The following is a 13,738-nucleotide window of genomic DNA, read 5'->3' on the forward strand; positions in this document are numbered from 1 at the left end:
AAGACACTCTAAGGTACATAATAATGCACACTAAATTAAATCTAGCTGATAAGGGCACATGGTTTAAGATTAAGTAAAACCTGTTTCTGTTCTTTTAATTATGTTTAAACTAAGTGAATGCTTCAGTCCAAGCTAATTTATGTGAGGTGGACTAGCACTTATCCTACTGTCTCTGGGAAGAAGAGTCACTTGTAAATGGGTCTGAAGGTATTTGTCTGGGATTTTTTTTGTTTCATTCCTAACAAATGTATTTCTCCTTTTAAGAGTCCTTACTCTGTGGTTTGACTATGGTCACTGGCCTGATGTGAACGAGGCTTTGGTAGAAGGGGTCAAGGCAATCCAAATAGACACTTGGCTGCAGGTAAGGAACACAAAGGGCTGAGACAAATCTCAGTTCTGCGGGAGTTTGGGATTTGTTACATGATGTCTGTGATGATCCTTTAGTAAACAGTCCTCTGTAGGTGAGTGATGAGTCGTATGCTGTACAATTTGTAACTAATTTAACAAGCATCTCAAACAGAGACATGAGAAATATTCTTGCATGCATTTCTCTATTTATATGCAGATTAGTGCATATGAATGAGAAAGAATGAAAATTTTAAAATGGAAGATGTTCAGTGGTGATCGGGTATGAAACACCACTGTGCTGCTCTGATGTACTTCAGACAATCAGCCTATTTCAGGTTTGCTTTGTAGAATGAGTCTTGTAAATAAATAAAGAAAAAGCTTTATTTCTTACTTGAGCATTACGCTTCAAGGCATATCTTAAACTCTTCCCCTAAGAGGATCCTGTCACAGTTTTGCACAGAACACTTGTGATCTCACTGAGCTGTTCTGCATTTCTGACACTGTTTGGAACTTTGAGGCTTCTAGCAGAGGGCAGAACAGCTTGTGAACTAAACACATGGGATGTTTATTTTACTTCTCCTTACTACTAGGTTATCCCACAGCTCATTGCAAGAATCGACACCCCTCGACCATTAGTAGGACGTCTCATTCATCAGCTCCTCACAGATATTGGGCGGTACCATCCCCAGGTAAGCTTTGGCTTAGAGGAGGAATTTCCATAGACTGGTAGCAAATGAAGGCATTTCCTGTGTTCCATTTCACCTAGTCTAGATGTCTGCACTGGAAGTCACAGCAAGTGATGATAGTGAGGATGGGGACTATTTCTGCTGTTACTTCTTTCACCTCAGCACTGTTCACATAAAAATGGAAAGAAGAGGTGGATGAGCCATGCAGCAGGGGAAGTTCTGTCGGTCCAATAGAATACTGGGTAGTGCAAATCACCTTCTTAAATCTCATTAAATAACTACTAAGAGACTATCCCACAGACATTTTATCTGAATTCCTTCCTACAGTGTGGAAAATCACAAAATGCTAAGAGTTTTTTGTTCTTCCAGTTTGATACAGGCTCTCAGAGTCAGTCTGCTACTCAGTGAATTAAAGTTTTGTAAGCTTTTTGGATTGGAAGACTTTGAATAGCAAATTCCTGTCACCTCTTTCCAGAAGCAAGTTTGCCTTCTCTCGTCTAGCCCTAAGGCTGCTATTTATTAATGCTTTGCTAATCTTTCTTTGTATGTAGCTCTTCTGTGTAGTTCTAAAATTTTATTGTTTGATGTCCCTTGTAGGCTTTGATCTATCCTTTGACTGTGGCCTCTAAATCTACAACTACTGCTCGCCACAATGCTGCAAATAAGATCCTGAAAAACATGTGTGAGCACAGTAACACTCTGGTGCAGCAGGCAATGATGGTGAGTACTTAATGTATCATAAAGTGTATTGTGTTTCAGGAATGGATGTGCCACAAGTATGATAACACAGAATGACTATTTATTAATTTAATTTTATTAATTTTGTTCAAGTACAATTAATTTGGGGTTTTTGGCATTTGGAAGAAGTTACAGTATTAGTATAATTTCTAGGGAATGCTTTAATTTAAAAAGAACCATAACGTTCAAATCCTGAGTTCTTGTGTCTCCTTATGGATAAATTTAGAGAAGAAATAAGTGAAGAATCATTGTTCCATAAAGAGACATTTTTGCTTAATGAGAAGTGGAAATAAAACTTACCAAGCATAGCATGGAAACAGTAATTTAATTCATTTGCTAAATATTTATATGACTAAATTAAAAGTAATGCTTTCAGGCCAAGCAACACAAATATGTAGAAAATTTCAAAGGCAACAAATAAGGTGAGAAAAGACTCATGAGCTTCTTGCAGAAAAAAGTGTAACAGCATTGTGGGAGTTCTTGTGGCTCCCTCTAGCTGCCAGCAACAAATATTTCATAATCATTAGAGAATAAATTAGTTCTGCATGTGTAAATCAGTATACAGTCCTAGTGTTTTTATTTAGGCATTTAATCTTTTTTCCTGTCCTAAACAGGTGAGTGAAGAGCTAATCCGTGTAGCCATCCTATGGCATGAGATGTGGCATGAAGGGCTGGAAGAAGCATCTCGTCTGTACTTTGGAGAAAGGAATGTGAAGGGAATGTTTGAAGTGCTGGAACCACTTCATGCAATGATGGAGCGTGGGCCTCAGACTTTAAAAGAGACATCCTTCAATCAGGTATTGGCAAATGGCCAAGAGCATCACCTTCTGTGTGCCTTCAAAACTAGGGAGTACAGCCACCTGCCCCAGATGTGTTACAGGCACCTTTGCAATCTAACACAGAGTAAATCTCTTGGGACTCATTACGTTAGTTGCAGACTTCATTACTGACATTTACGTTCAGATCTGTGTTGCTTTGGGTGACTACATTACTGCAGGGGCCATGGTAGTACAGATTGCCCTGGAGTCTTATATCGACTGGGTGTCTGATAGGGTCTGGAAAACACACAACTGCTCTGCAGTTAATTCTTCTAACTCCGGTCTGCTTTGCTTCACAGTAACCACTAGTGTAGATAGTAGAGATGACCTCTCTCAAGCCAGCAAAAGGAATTCATTTGAGCCTACTGTCAAAGGGCAATTCTAGTCATTCTGTTGCCTCCTATCGTGAAGTCTATTTGTGGGCAATGTCCTCTAATAAACTCAGTGCATGTCTTGGATCCAGGAATTCCTGGATCTTTAACTCTGATATGCTATAAAAATGTGAGATCGAGTATTTGTAATGCAATTAGAAAATAGACTGTGATGCTTTTTGTAGATATTAAGTGGTCTCCAGCTGTTCCACTGTAGTCTGTAGAAATGTTTTTCTTCTATTGTTTTTTCCACTTCCTCTAGGCCTACGGCAGAGATCTAATGGAAGCTCAGGAATGGTGCAGGAAGTACATGAAATCAGGAAATGTCAAAGACCTAACTCAGGCTTGGGATCTCTATTACCATGTGTTCCGGCGTATCTCAAAGCAGCTGCCTCAGGTGGGGGGAGAGGTACAGTTCTGTTGTGGGTGTTACAGTGCAAGTTGTCAATACCAATCTTTGTTTCATGTTTTCTGGTTATTCAAAATATTCAAATTCAGTATTCTGGAAGTACCTGTGTATGATTTCCTGCAAGTCTGCTGCTTATGCAGCTCTTCCTGTGAGCATCTGAAGTATTGACAACTGTTCTAGATCCCTCAGCAGCATGAACTCTTCAGATGTTTCACTGAGATTTAACTGAAATTCTGAGAGGTTGTATTTCTTTTGTTTTTGGTAGCTCACTTCTTTGGAACTACAGTATGTGTCACCAAAACTCTTAATGTGCCGGGACCTGGAACTGGCAGTGCCAGGAACATACGATCCCAACCAGCCCATCATACGCATTCAGTCCATTGCACCCTCGCTGCAGGTCATCACCTCCAAGCAGCGACCCAGGAAATTAACATTAATGGGTAAGAGAGAGCAGTTTTCACTTAGCTATTGTATTTAAACAGTCGTTGCTTTTATGTCAAACTGCATACTTACCAGGTAAAACCTCTCTTAACATTTATTTTCAAGTGAGGTGTTTCTTAGTGGTCTGGTCAGTTTGACTGCCACACTTTCCAGTTCTTGGGTGCACAGGTATTTACTCTTGTCTGTTTGTTCAGCACGAGTAAACTTTTGTGTATTCATTCTTTTGCAGGAAGCAATGGGCATGAGTTTGTATTCCTTCTGAAAGGTCATGAAGACCTTCGCCAAGATGAAAGAGTGATGCAGCTTTTTGGGTTGGTCAACACTCTGCTAGCAAATGATCCAACTTCTCTTCGCAAAAACCTCAGGTATACGTTGTGGATAATCGCTGGATACAAATCGCTTACACAAAAGTCACACCCTGCAGGTGCAATTTCTAAGTAACCCTTGATACAACCAACTGCTTTGTAAGGAAATGGTGAATCTTGGAACTAAGTTAATTTAAAAAAAAAAAAAAAGAGAGAGAGAACGTGAAATTTAAAAACATTCATAGAATTCAAACTTGGAGGAAATGTATCCTGAGGGGCTTATTTGTTTTATTTCATTGAAGCCCCACCTTTTAAATAGTTACAGTCTTTGAGGCAACCCCTGTTTCAGGATAGCTTGAGCACTGCCTTAAGAGCCTCAGAACAGATTTTTTTTATTATTATTATTTTTTGTCAAGGATTTTTTATTATAGTCACTAAATAGTTCACAAATAGCTTGGTGAATAGTCACTGACTGCAGTTCTGTACAGTGTCTTTCAAGCATGAACGTATCAAGTGACATGTGCAAATGATAGATCATCGCAGGTGACATAATATGTACCTTCTGAAAGCAGTCTTTCAGTGAAAACCATGAAAGCTTTGAGAATGTCTGTAGATTATCTGGCAGCAATCTATCCAAATGGATGTTTCAGGTGTGTTTGAAAAGAAGAAAAGCAAGGCAACTACTGAAGAGACAATTTGGATCAGAATCAGATTTAGTAGTAGTTGTTTTAAGCATCTTAATACGTAATAATTCACAGCATAGAAAAATTTGAGGTCTAATTCTTCTTTTTTTTTTTTTCCTGTAGCATCCAGAGATATGCTGTGATTCCACTGTCTACAAATTCAGGCTTGATTGGTTGGGTCCCCCACTGTGACACACTGCATGCACTCATCAGAGACTACAGAGAGAAGAAAAAGATCTTGCTCAACATTGAACATCGCATCATGCTGAGGGTAAAGGGCAAAACTGGCAGAGTTTTTGGTACATTCTTTTAGGACTCCCATGTCTTAATGAAGAATAATGGTGTGCAGCTTGTTCTTCCTTTGCCTGTTTTCTGATTGCTATTGGTACCAGCAATAAGTGCAAAACTATCAGATAAGAGTTGTAAAATGCTACCAAGAGGTAAAATTAGCTGTATGTTTATTTGTTTCTCCTTTCCTGTTTTAGTAGCGACCACAAGTTGTTACCATCTGGTGACTAAAATGTAATTTTGTGTGACTATGATATGCCCTTTACAAGGTGCCATCCTGTTGGCATTTACAAACATTGTGTCTAAGCAACAGGGCCAAAATTAGACAGACTGGAGAAACTGAACATTACTAGAAAAGTTGGAATTGCCTGCCAAAAAGGAAAGTGTGTGCCAATGCAGAAGACTTATTTGGATAATGGTTTTTGAAACATATTTACCTTAGCAGTATTTTAATTAAATATGGCTATGGACTACTTTGTGGGTGCTAAATCATTTGCTATCCCATTTCAAACGAATTCTTCACTGTTGGGTGACCATCTCACTGTGTTTGGGAACATACTGATAAGTCTAGAAATAATTTCAATATAAATTTGATACGAAATTATTTGTGATTACTGTGTTTCTCATAGTACAACTAAGGATTACTGGAGATGGTTCTTTTAAGTTGCTGAGTGTCACTTCTTAATTACAGATGGCTCCAGATTATGACCACCTGACTCTGATGCAGAAAGTTGAAGTATTTGAACATGCTGTCAATAACACAGCTGGTGATGACCTTGCCAAACTGCTGTGGTTGAAAAGTCCAAGCTCAGAGGTGAGTTCAGCACATATAAGGGCTTGTGTTTGGCAATCAGCATAGTGTGGAATTACCTTCTCTGCAGAATGAGTGAGAGGTGGTGTTTATTCATCATAAACTCCAGATGAATCAGTGCAGAATGTGTATCCAACACATATGTATCCCCTCACCATAATGGCTGCCAGAGTGCAGTCCAAAGCACAAGACTGGAGCTCCATGTACTGTGCATGGGGAGGGAAAAGCAGGAGCCTCAGAATATATTCTCTTAATGGCTGAGACATCTAATTTAAGGCCACAGGATGTCTGAACCCCCTCAGGCTTATGGAGTGTATTGAACTGAAGTATATTACAGTTTTGTTTTGTGCAAAATGCAAGTAGTTAATGTATAAATTGAAATATAAGCTGAAACATGCAACATGCCTGTCTGGCTTTTTCTATTTTGTCTCCTCTTGTAGGTGTGGTTTGACAGAAGAACAAACTACACTCGTTCACTAGCTGTGATGTCAATGGTTGGGTACATTTTGGGCCTTGGGGACAGGTAAGCAAAACTATGAAGGTTTCTTTTAAATAAAAGCACAGACTGCATAGGCCTTATCAATTCATTCCTTGGGTCTGTTCTTACGATAACATCTTTCATTGTGGTTATTGCTGAGTTGTAATGATACCATCTTTCAGGACGTAATAGTGCTGCCATTATTATCAGCACTGCAGGCATGAGGTGTCAGGCTTGTGTATCTTGAGTACATATAAGTGTTTCTTCCATTTTGAGAGGAATACACACAGAACTACATCAAGGACCACAAGTTCTAATTTTGTCCTTTCCTTCACTCACAGAATGGGCAATCTTTCTCCATCTGTTCTATAAAACAGAAATATTGTTGACTTTTGCCATGAATCTGTGTGCTTGTGTGTGCTTCATACATATGAGATGGCAGTTTTTTTTCAAGGTCTGTTAGGATTGTGTAGGTACATCCAACTTTTTAGGAAGGAAAGAAGCACCATGATCAAGTATCAGTTTTTGTTCCCTGAAGTAGCAAAAAGAAATCCAGAAAGTATTTAGGGGCAGAGGTCTTCAGAGTCTCCCTCCAAATGGGTTCAGTAACACTACTTATTTTGCATACTTTTTGCCTGGTGGATATTTATTCTGTGAAGCAGGAACCTCTAGTGCTATGTGTGTTCACAGCAGTTGGCAGAGACACGTGAAGTCACCCAAAATACTCCCCAAATACTGCTCTAGACTTAAAATAAACAAAAGTTAATGTTGTTTTAACTGTTACTTAACATGGTGCTTTTTCTTACCTGCAATGCAGACGTGGTCTGGAGGGAAGTATGTACAATCCAAATGGATGGGGTAAATAATTAAAAAAAAGAAGTTTGATTTAGTGTATGGCTTACTGTCAGAAGGGGACATCATAACTTCCAAAATACTTTTGAAGACGATATGTTTTAGATTTCAAGTCTGTAATGCAAAACCAGCTAAACCCTCAAATGTTTTCATAACAAAAGTTTTTATTCCTGAACTTAAAGGACTTTATGATGAAATTACAAACCTTTGACAATTTAATTGGAACAAAGAATAGCAGCACTGTGGTTTTCCTAGTCTGGATTGATTCTCTTTCCTTCTGGTGGTAATCCAATTCGCATTACTTCACCTGTAGCATAATTCATTACATGTTTCTGTACTGAAAAAATGAAAAAGCATAAAACAAGTAGAAAAATGTGTCCTAACTGAAAAATAAATGTTCATATCCAAGAAATGTACTGACGTTTCTGGTCCAATAGATTGTTTATCTTCCAAGGTGAGAAGATCTCTAACTCCTGAGAAGTAATTACAAAAATAATGTGATAGATACACTGTCAGGAAGCTATTCTGTTCAACCTGAGATTGAAGATCTCAGACAAGCAAGCTGTCACTGGCTGTTCTTGTTCATGAAGATAAATATCATTTCAGACTGGAGCTGCTGTGATTTACTTTGGGTTTTTATAATGGTCTGTCACCCTGTTTTTTTCTCCTACTCCTTCATCAAAGACACCCCTCCAATCTGATGTTAGACAGACTGAGTGGAAAGATCCTGCATATCGACTTTGGGGACTGTTTTGAGGTAAATATTTGTATTTGGTGATTAAATTTTTTGCAATATTTCACATTTTCTTGTGGAACAAAAATTAATCTGTAAGCCAGGACAAACTTGATTTTGGAGTGTGATCCTGGGCAAGCTTTTTGGCTGTCTTTTGGGCTTCACTTTACCTGCAGGCAAGATGAAAATAGATACTTTATCTCAGAGGCATGTCTTGGGGATTAGCTGACCACTGAAACAAGCAAAGAAGTGCTAACATCATTTTTCTATAAAATTTCTTGGAGCAATTTAAGCTGCTGATAGGCAGTCTGTGTTACTTGACACGAGCAGCTGGGCACACACTTGCGTTTTCCCTCTGTTATCAATTTGATTATCTAGCTTCTCCAAAAAATTTGTGGAAACTGAGCAACATAAAGCTGGGACTTTATTTCCTATTTGGAATATAACCTTCAAGTGTAGCAAAAAACCCCCAGTACTCGTTAACTCTTAAATAATAAGTTAGCTATTAATTTAGTAATTCTCCATCATCATGTGTTTAGGTTGCAATGACAAGAGAAAAGTTCCCTGAGAAGATTCCATTTAGGTTAACGAGGATGCTGACAAATGCTATGGAGGTAAGCATCTCCTCTTTAATATGAAAGGGATTGTTCCTAGGGAAACTGGCACCCATTTCTCAGTTTTTCCTGTATTTCCTGTTGTGGCTAAACCTGTCCACTCCTCAAAACCAGAAGTGTTAATATTTCAACTGCATTTTCTGTAAATTAAAATATTTTCTGTGATCTTTACAATGCATTACAGTGGAAAGCAACTTCTTAATTGATACAAAAAACCCACTGAAATTCCTCCAATTTCTTAGGCCTTCCTTAGTTTCCTCATTTCAAATAGATGTTTGCATCAAGCAAAAACAGCCAATGATGTGATACTTCACAAAGATCATCTTAATGGCAGAAGAGAGCTTCTTAGTTTGTAATGAACATCTGTCTTGTTCACCTAATGAACAAAACAGCAAATTCCAGTTCAAAGCACAAGCCACTTCCTGAATGTTAGAGCTGGAGTTGCATAGTGAACAAACATGGTTGATTCACTTCTTTATCTTCTGAAGGTGACGGGCCTCGATGGCAATTACAGAATCACCTGTCACACAGTGATGGAAGTCCTGCGCGAACATAAGGACAGTGTCATGGCTGTGCTTGAAGCCTTTGTGTATGATCCGTTATTGAATTGGCGGCTGATGGATAGTAAGTGATGCTGATAAAACAGTGACAGCGAGAGAGTAATCGGTCTGATTTCATACAAGAAAACCAGAAGCTTGAAATCCAATGCCTGTTTGAAGACAATCTGATGGATTTGTTGGTTTGCACGTGCTATTTCTGTGCACATACGGTTTTAGGGATTGTAATGTGAAATTACCACAGTGGTAAAAACCCTTTTGCAGTGGTAAAAACCCTCAGTCACAGAACTCAGCTACAAGCAAAATTATTTGGGTTGTTTTTGTATTAGTTGTCATCAAGAAATTGAAAGCTATTTTCAGGTGACATAAAATCTGGAGAAGGAGAAAGGCAGTCAAATCTGTATTGTTTGTGGACAAATTTGCTATGAGACACAAACTCCAGTTCATACGTTGCAACTCCTTATTTTCTTGCAGCAAATACAAAGGGCAATAAGCGCTCACGAACAAGAACAGACTCCTACTCAGCTAGTCAGTCAGTAGGTGAGTAGAAAAGATGGTGTATGTCATGAATATTTGAAGTGTTTTGGGGTTTTTTTAGCAGTGCACAAGACTGGGTAAATATTTTTAGTCCTCTTAAAAGCAGACAGATAAACAGCTTATCATTAGCTTTAGGACTGGAAATGGCGAGTTCAGTTGGCTCAAAAAGCAGATACTCCTTTACAGTTACATTAACATCCTTCTGGAGCACATATGAACTGATGTATAATTGATACATGATACTTATTTACTTAGCTACCAAATGTATATTAGCGTGTAAAACCTGGTAAGTAGTCATGGGACTGAACATTGTCTTGAGAGCTTTGCGTTGAATCTTAGCAGTTGTTGGCTATTGGACTGCAGAACAAGGATGGTGTTTGATATGGAGAACTCTACAACTAAACATACTTATTTGACTGTAATTTTAGGTTAATTTTCCATCATTTTGAAATATCTTTTAATTACACTTTTATACAAAATGTTCCTACAAGTTGGATCAAGCCTTTCAGTGCATTAGCTGGGGAAAACAATGTTTGCTCCTGTGATACACTTCCATTAGTGAGAGATATGTGGTACACTTGGTCACAGTCAAATATGCTTTTCAAATGAGCTGATTAACAGTTGTGTTAATGTTTCCAGAAGAATATTACTTTGTCTGCTTTTCAGCTTCACATTCATGCTTTTATGTTTTCATGGGTTTTTTTTCAATAGAAATGTTGGACAGTGTGGAATTGGGTGAGACAGCGCATAAGAAAACTGGGACCACAGTGCCTGAATCCATCCATTCCTTCAGTAAGTTTCATTGTTGTTTCTATACTGATGCAGCAATTGTTCTTAGCTCAGAAAATTTCATCATCATCCAGATACAATTACATATGATAGGACAGATGCAATTCCTTGTCAACATATAACACAGGTACATATCTGTGTTCTCAACTCCAAAAAAAAAAAAAAGATGACAGAACAGGTACTGGTGTCTGGGTTTGTTTGCTCTCAAAATGGTATTTGTGGTATCTGGGAAGGGCAGATGTAACAGCAGTACAAATGCTTTTATTGCTCAGTTGAAGTCCTAACTCTCTTTCCTACTTCTGTCTTTTAGTAGGAGATGGTCTAGTGAAGCCAGAAGCTCTAAATAAGAAGGCAATTCAAATCATCAACAGGGTTCGAGATAAGCTCACTGGTGAGCATGTTTTTATGTTTATACAAGATAAACATAGAATCTGATGAGATGGATCAGAGCTACTTTTAGTGTTTGTATTTTGTGTTAATCCTGAATTTAACATATTCTGATTAAGTGGATGAGGTCATTTTCCTGGTTTTGTCTAACACCTCATTACTGGTGCCTGCATTTTAGATACCAATGAGCCTGATTTCAAAAGTACAAAGCTCTTTGTAACTGAACAGGCTTCATATTTTGCATGTCTGCCTTGTTAGTAGAAGTTGAATTTCCACTGTCCTGGTTCATAGTTTGCAGCATTTAGCTGAGAAATTTTATGCTCTTAAAGCTTATACGAAACTCCCCCCCCACCTGCCAAATAATGTACTTGAAGGGATTAGGACCAGGATTCCAGCTACTATAAAGTTATCTATTGTTGGTTTATCCATTATTTGGAGAAGATAAAAGGAAGAAACCATAATAATAGCGAGAACAGAGTTCTGAGCTTTGTAGGCCTTTAGAGGTTCTCCATGTTTGGAAAATTTTGCATTTTATATATTGTAAGGGAAGTGTAGTTAAAAGTCCTCTCAGTCCTTAACTCGCCACCCAGAAGCAACTTATGTTTTATGATTTGTGGCTTCCATTTATTTTTTTCATCCTTTAATTTCAAAGGCCGAGATTTCTCTCATGATGAAACTCTTGATGTACCCACACAAGTAGAATTGCTCATTAAGCAAGCTACTTCTCACGAGAATCTGTGTCAGTGCTACATTGGATGGTGAGTTTGTCATTCAGCTAACCTTGCAAAATTGTTTTCTGAATAGTCTGTGCAGAGAACAGCTAAGGAAAGTGTCACTTGTGTAGTTAGTTATATGTAGGAGCCTTACCACATGTTGAATCTGCTTTGGTGAATTTTGCAAGCCTGTGACAGTGATCCCATAGACAGTCCTCTGGAAGAAAGTCTTTGTTGTAAGTAGTGATTTTAAGGGGTTTAGAATATTTAAACCACAATCAGCCACAGCATTTTAAGTGTTTGAAATAAGGCATGTGGTGGTCACTGAGTTCAGTTGCATTGAAGAACCACATGTTCTGAAGTAAACAAAGATGCCTTACTGTCATTTTGAGAGCTAACTTTGGACTATACTTAAGGAAATAGATCTTTTTAGCATTTTTTAACATTAGTTAGCTGGAAAGAAGCATGGAGATCACCTGTCAACCTTTCTTATACTAAGATGGTGCCTAGTTAGTATGGGATCTCAGTCCTTCTCAGTGTTGCCTCTGTGAAACTATATGCAAGCCAGCATTACTACACTATCTTTGTTTTCTTTAGGTGTCCTTTCTGGTAACAGAAGATTCCAAAGTATCCACAGCCTTTTATTCTGGAGGCTTTTGCACTCCAAACTTGCTCTTCTACAAACACAAACTGAACGTTGGACTGAAATACAGCCTTTGTCAAATATTTTGAAATGTAAATGAAAAGAGTTATTGTATATTAAAAGTTGGTTTAAGCCAATGTATAGCTGCTGTTGGAAAAACACAAGCTGTCTGAAACACAACACTTGATTTGGGTTTCCAGGACAGTGAAGACTGATTGTACCACAGATGTCTTTGGTTCCACTTGGTCTTTAGGGAACTGGTGATCCATTGAAAATAACTATATACGGGTTTTGACTTACTTTGCAATGTAACTAAGTCATTTGCAGATTAATTATTGCCCTGGTCAGTCCTGTTGGTGTGACTGCAGTCAGCTCAATGTGCTTGTGCAGGAAGCTTCATTTAGAGTTGGGGGTGATCTGGATAACTGGAAAGAAAGAGAAGAGAAGCAGAATTTTACCATTGTTTCATCCTGTTACCTTGTTTTCAAACTCGATTCTTGCCCCAGAATTGGAAACTGTATATTTGCTCATTTACACTAGTGCAGGAGTCGTGTTTCAGACTAGATCAGGATATCAGAGCAGATCCAGGAACTGAAGAGCTTGAGCTGAGCAAAGTCAGGTGCCTCTATGCAGATTCATTTGTGGCAAACAGGATGCAGGGTACAAATAAAATACCACTTGGGATCTTCCCACAGTGTCTGGATTAAAAAGCAGTATTGGGAAATAACTAGGGAAAAATAGTACTTGGCATAGGAGGCACACGTGGGGAGAACTGTCATAACTTGAAACAGAAAATAATGGTTATTAAACATAAGGGTGAAGATAAAGTTATGATTTATGAATTAAACATATTAAAAACAATGCACAAAATACAACAGAGTAGCCATGTTTAGATGCCATGTTGTATTTGAATATTTTTGTGCCAATAAATTACACCAAAATGTAAACATTTTGACTGTGTTCTTGTTTATTCCTAAGTACCTCTTAGGAAGAGACAGGGAAGCAGATTAAGATTTTGTTGTTTGTTGAATTTCCTGTTGCCGTGGATTTGACTTGTCTCTTTCTGCATCAGTTCAGGTGGTTGGCTATATTACCCTTTTGATAGCAGCTGGAGGCAAAATTACCGAGACTGAAAGATGTCACTTGTATAAAAGCAGCGTGACCATACAACCCCTAAATTTTAGTTCCCAGCAGATGCCATGTCATCCGTGCGGTAAGAACATCAGCTTTCTTGGTCTTAGGGTCACAGCCACAGCTGGAGGGACAGCGTGGGGTATGTCACTGTCCCGGCCAGGGTTCCGTGGGCTTCCCCAGACCCTGGTGCTGCCCCCTGACACTGGGACACAGGGAGGTGGCACCCAGGGCTTTGGGCTGCGATGCTGCTGGCCCCTTTCCAGGCACTGGTGTGGCTGTCGTGGGGGCTGCGCTGTGGGCAGTCCCTGGGCCCCACGGGGGGCTGCTTGTGGGGGAACAGGGCCCGGGGTCTCGCCCCGTTCCAGCCCTGCGGGGTGTCCCTCGGGCCCCCCCTTCCTGCCTC

The 13,738-nt window shown here is 39.0% G+C and overlaps 1 protein-coding gene across 1 annotated transcript in view; it reads left to right on the top strand.

Annotated features, from left to right (window-relative positions):
• Window positions 1–13,148, top strand: part of MTOR (mechanistic target of rapamycin kinase) — a gene marked incomplete at its 5' end in the record, with an annotated part of 54,797 nt that extends 41,649 nt beyond the window's left edge. The window contains 19 exons of the mRNA XM_029084146.1: window positions 1–13; window positions 265–361; window positions 939–1,037; window positions 1,632–1,754; window positions 2,387–2,569; window positions 3,224–3,358; window positions 3,636–3,810; window positions 4,041–4,176; window positions 4,923–5,070; window positions 5,779–5,901; window positions 6,339–6,421; window positions 7,913–7,985; window positions 8,501–8,575; window positions 9,064–9,199; window positions 9,607–9,672; window positions 10,381–10,461; window positions 10,769–10,849; window positions 11,498–11,603; window positions 12,156–13,148. The exon at window positions 1–13 is cut by the window's left edge and continues 79 nt beyond it. Of these exons, the coding sequence (XP_028939979.1) occupies window positions 1–13; window positions 265–361; window positions 939–1,037; window positions 1,632–1,754; window positions 2,387–2,569; window positions 3,224–3,358; window positions 3,636–3,810; window positions 4,041–4,176; window positions 4,923–5,070; window positions 5,779–5,901; window positions 6,339–6,421; window positions 7,913–7,985; window positions 8,501–8,575; window positions 9,064–9,199; window positions 9,607–9,672; window positions 10,381–10,461; window positions 10,769–10,849; window positions 11,498–11,603; window positions 12,156–12,171 (1,949 nt within the window). The remainder of the gene's footprint in view (window positions 14–264; window positions 362–938; window positions 1,038–1,631; window positions 1,755–2,386; window positions 2,570–3,223; window positions 3,359–3,635; window positions 3,811–4,040; window positions 4,177–4,922; window positions 5,071–5,778; window positions 5,902–6,338; window positions 6,422–7,912; window positions 7,986–8,500; window positions 8,576–9,063; window positions 9,200–9,606; window positions 9,673–10,380; window positions 10,462–10,768; window positions 10,850–11,497; window positions 11,604–12,155) is intronic.
• Between the last annotated feature and the right edge of the window lie 590 nt (window positions 13,149–13,738).

Source organism: Antrostomus carolinensis, unplaced genomic scaffold, assembly GCF_000700745.2.
Source record: "Antrostomus carolinensis isolate BGI_N321 unplaced genomic scaffold, ASM70074v2 scaffold16080, whole genome shotgun sequence".
Lineage (NCBI taxonomy): Eukaryota > Metazoa > Chordata > Aves > Caprimulgiformes > Caprimulgidae > Antrostomus > Antrostomus carolinensis.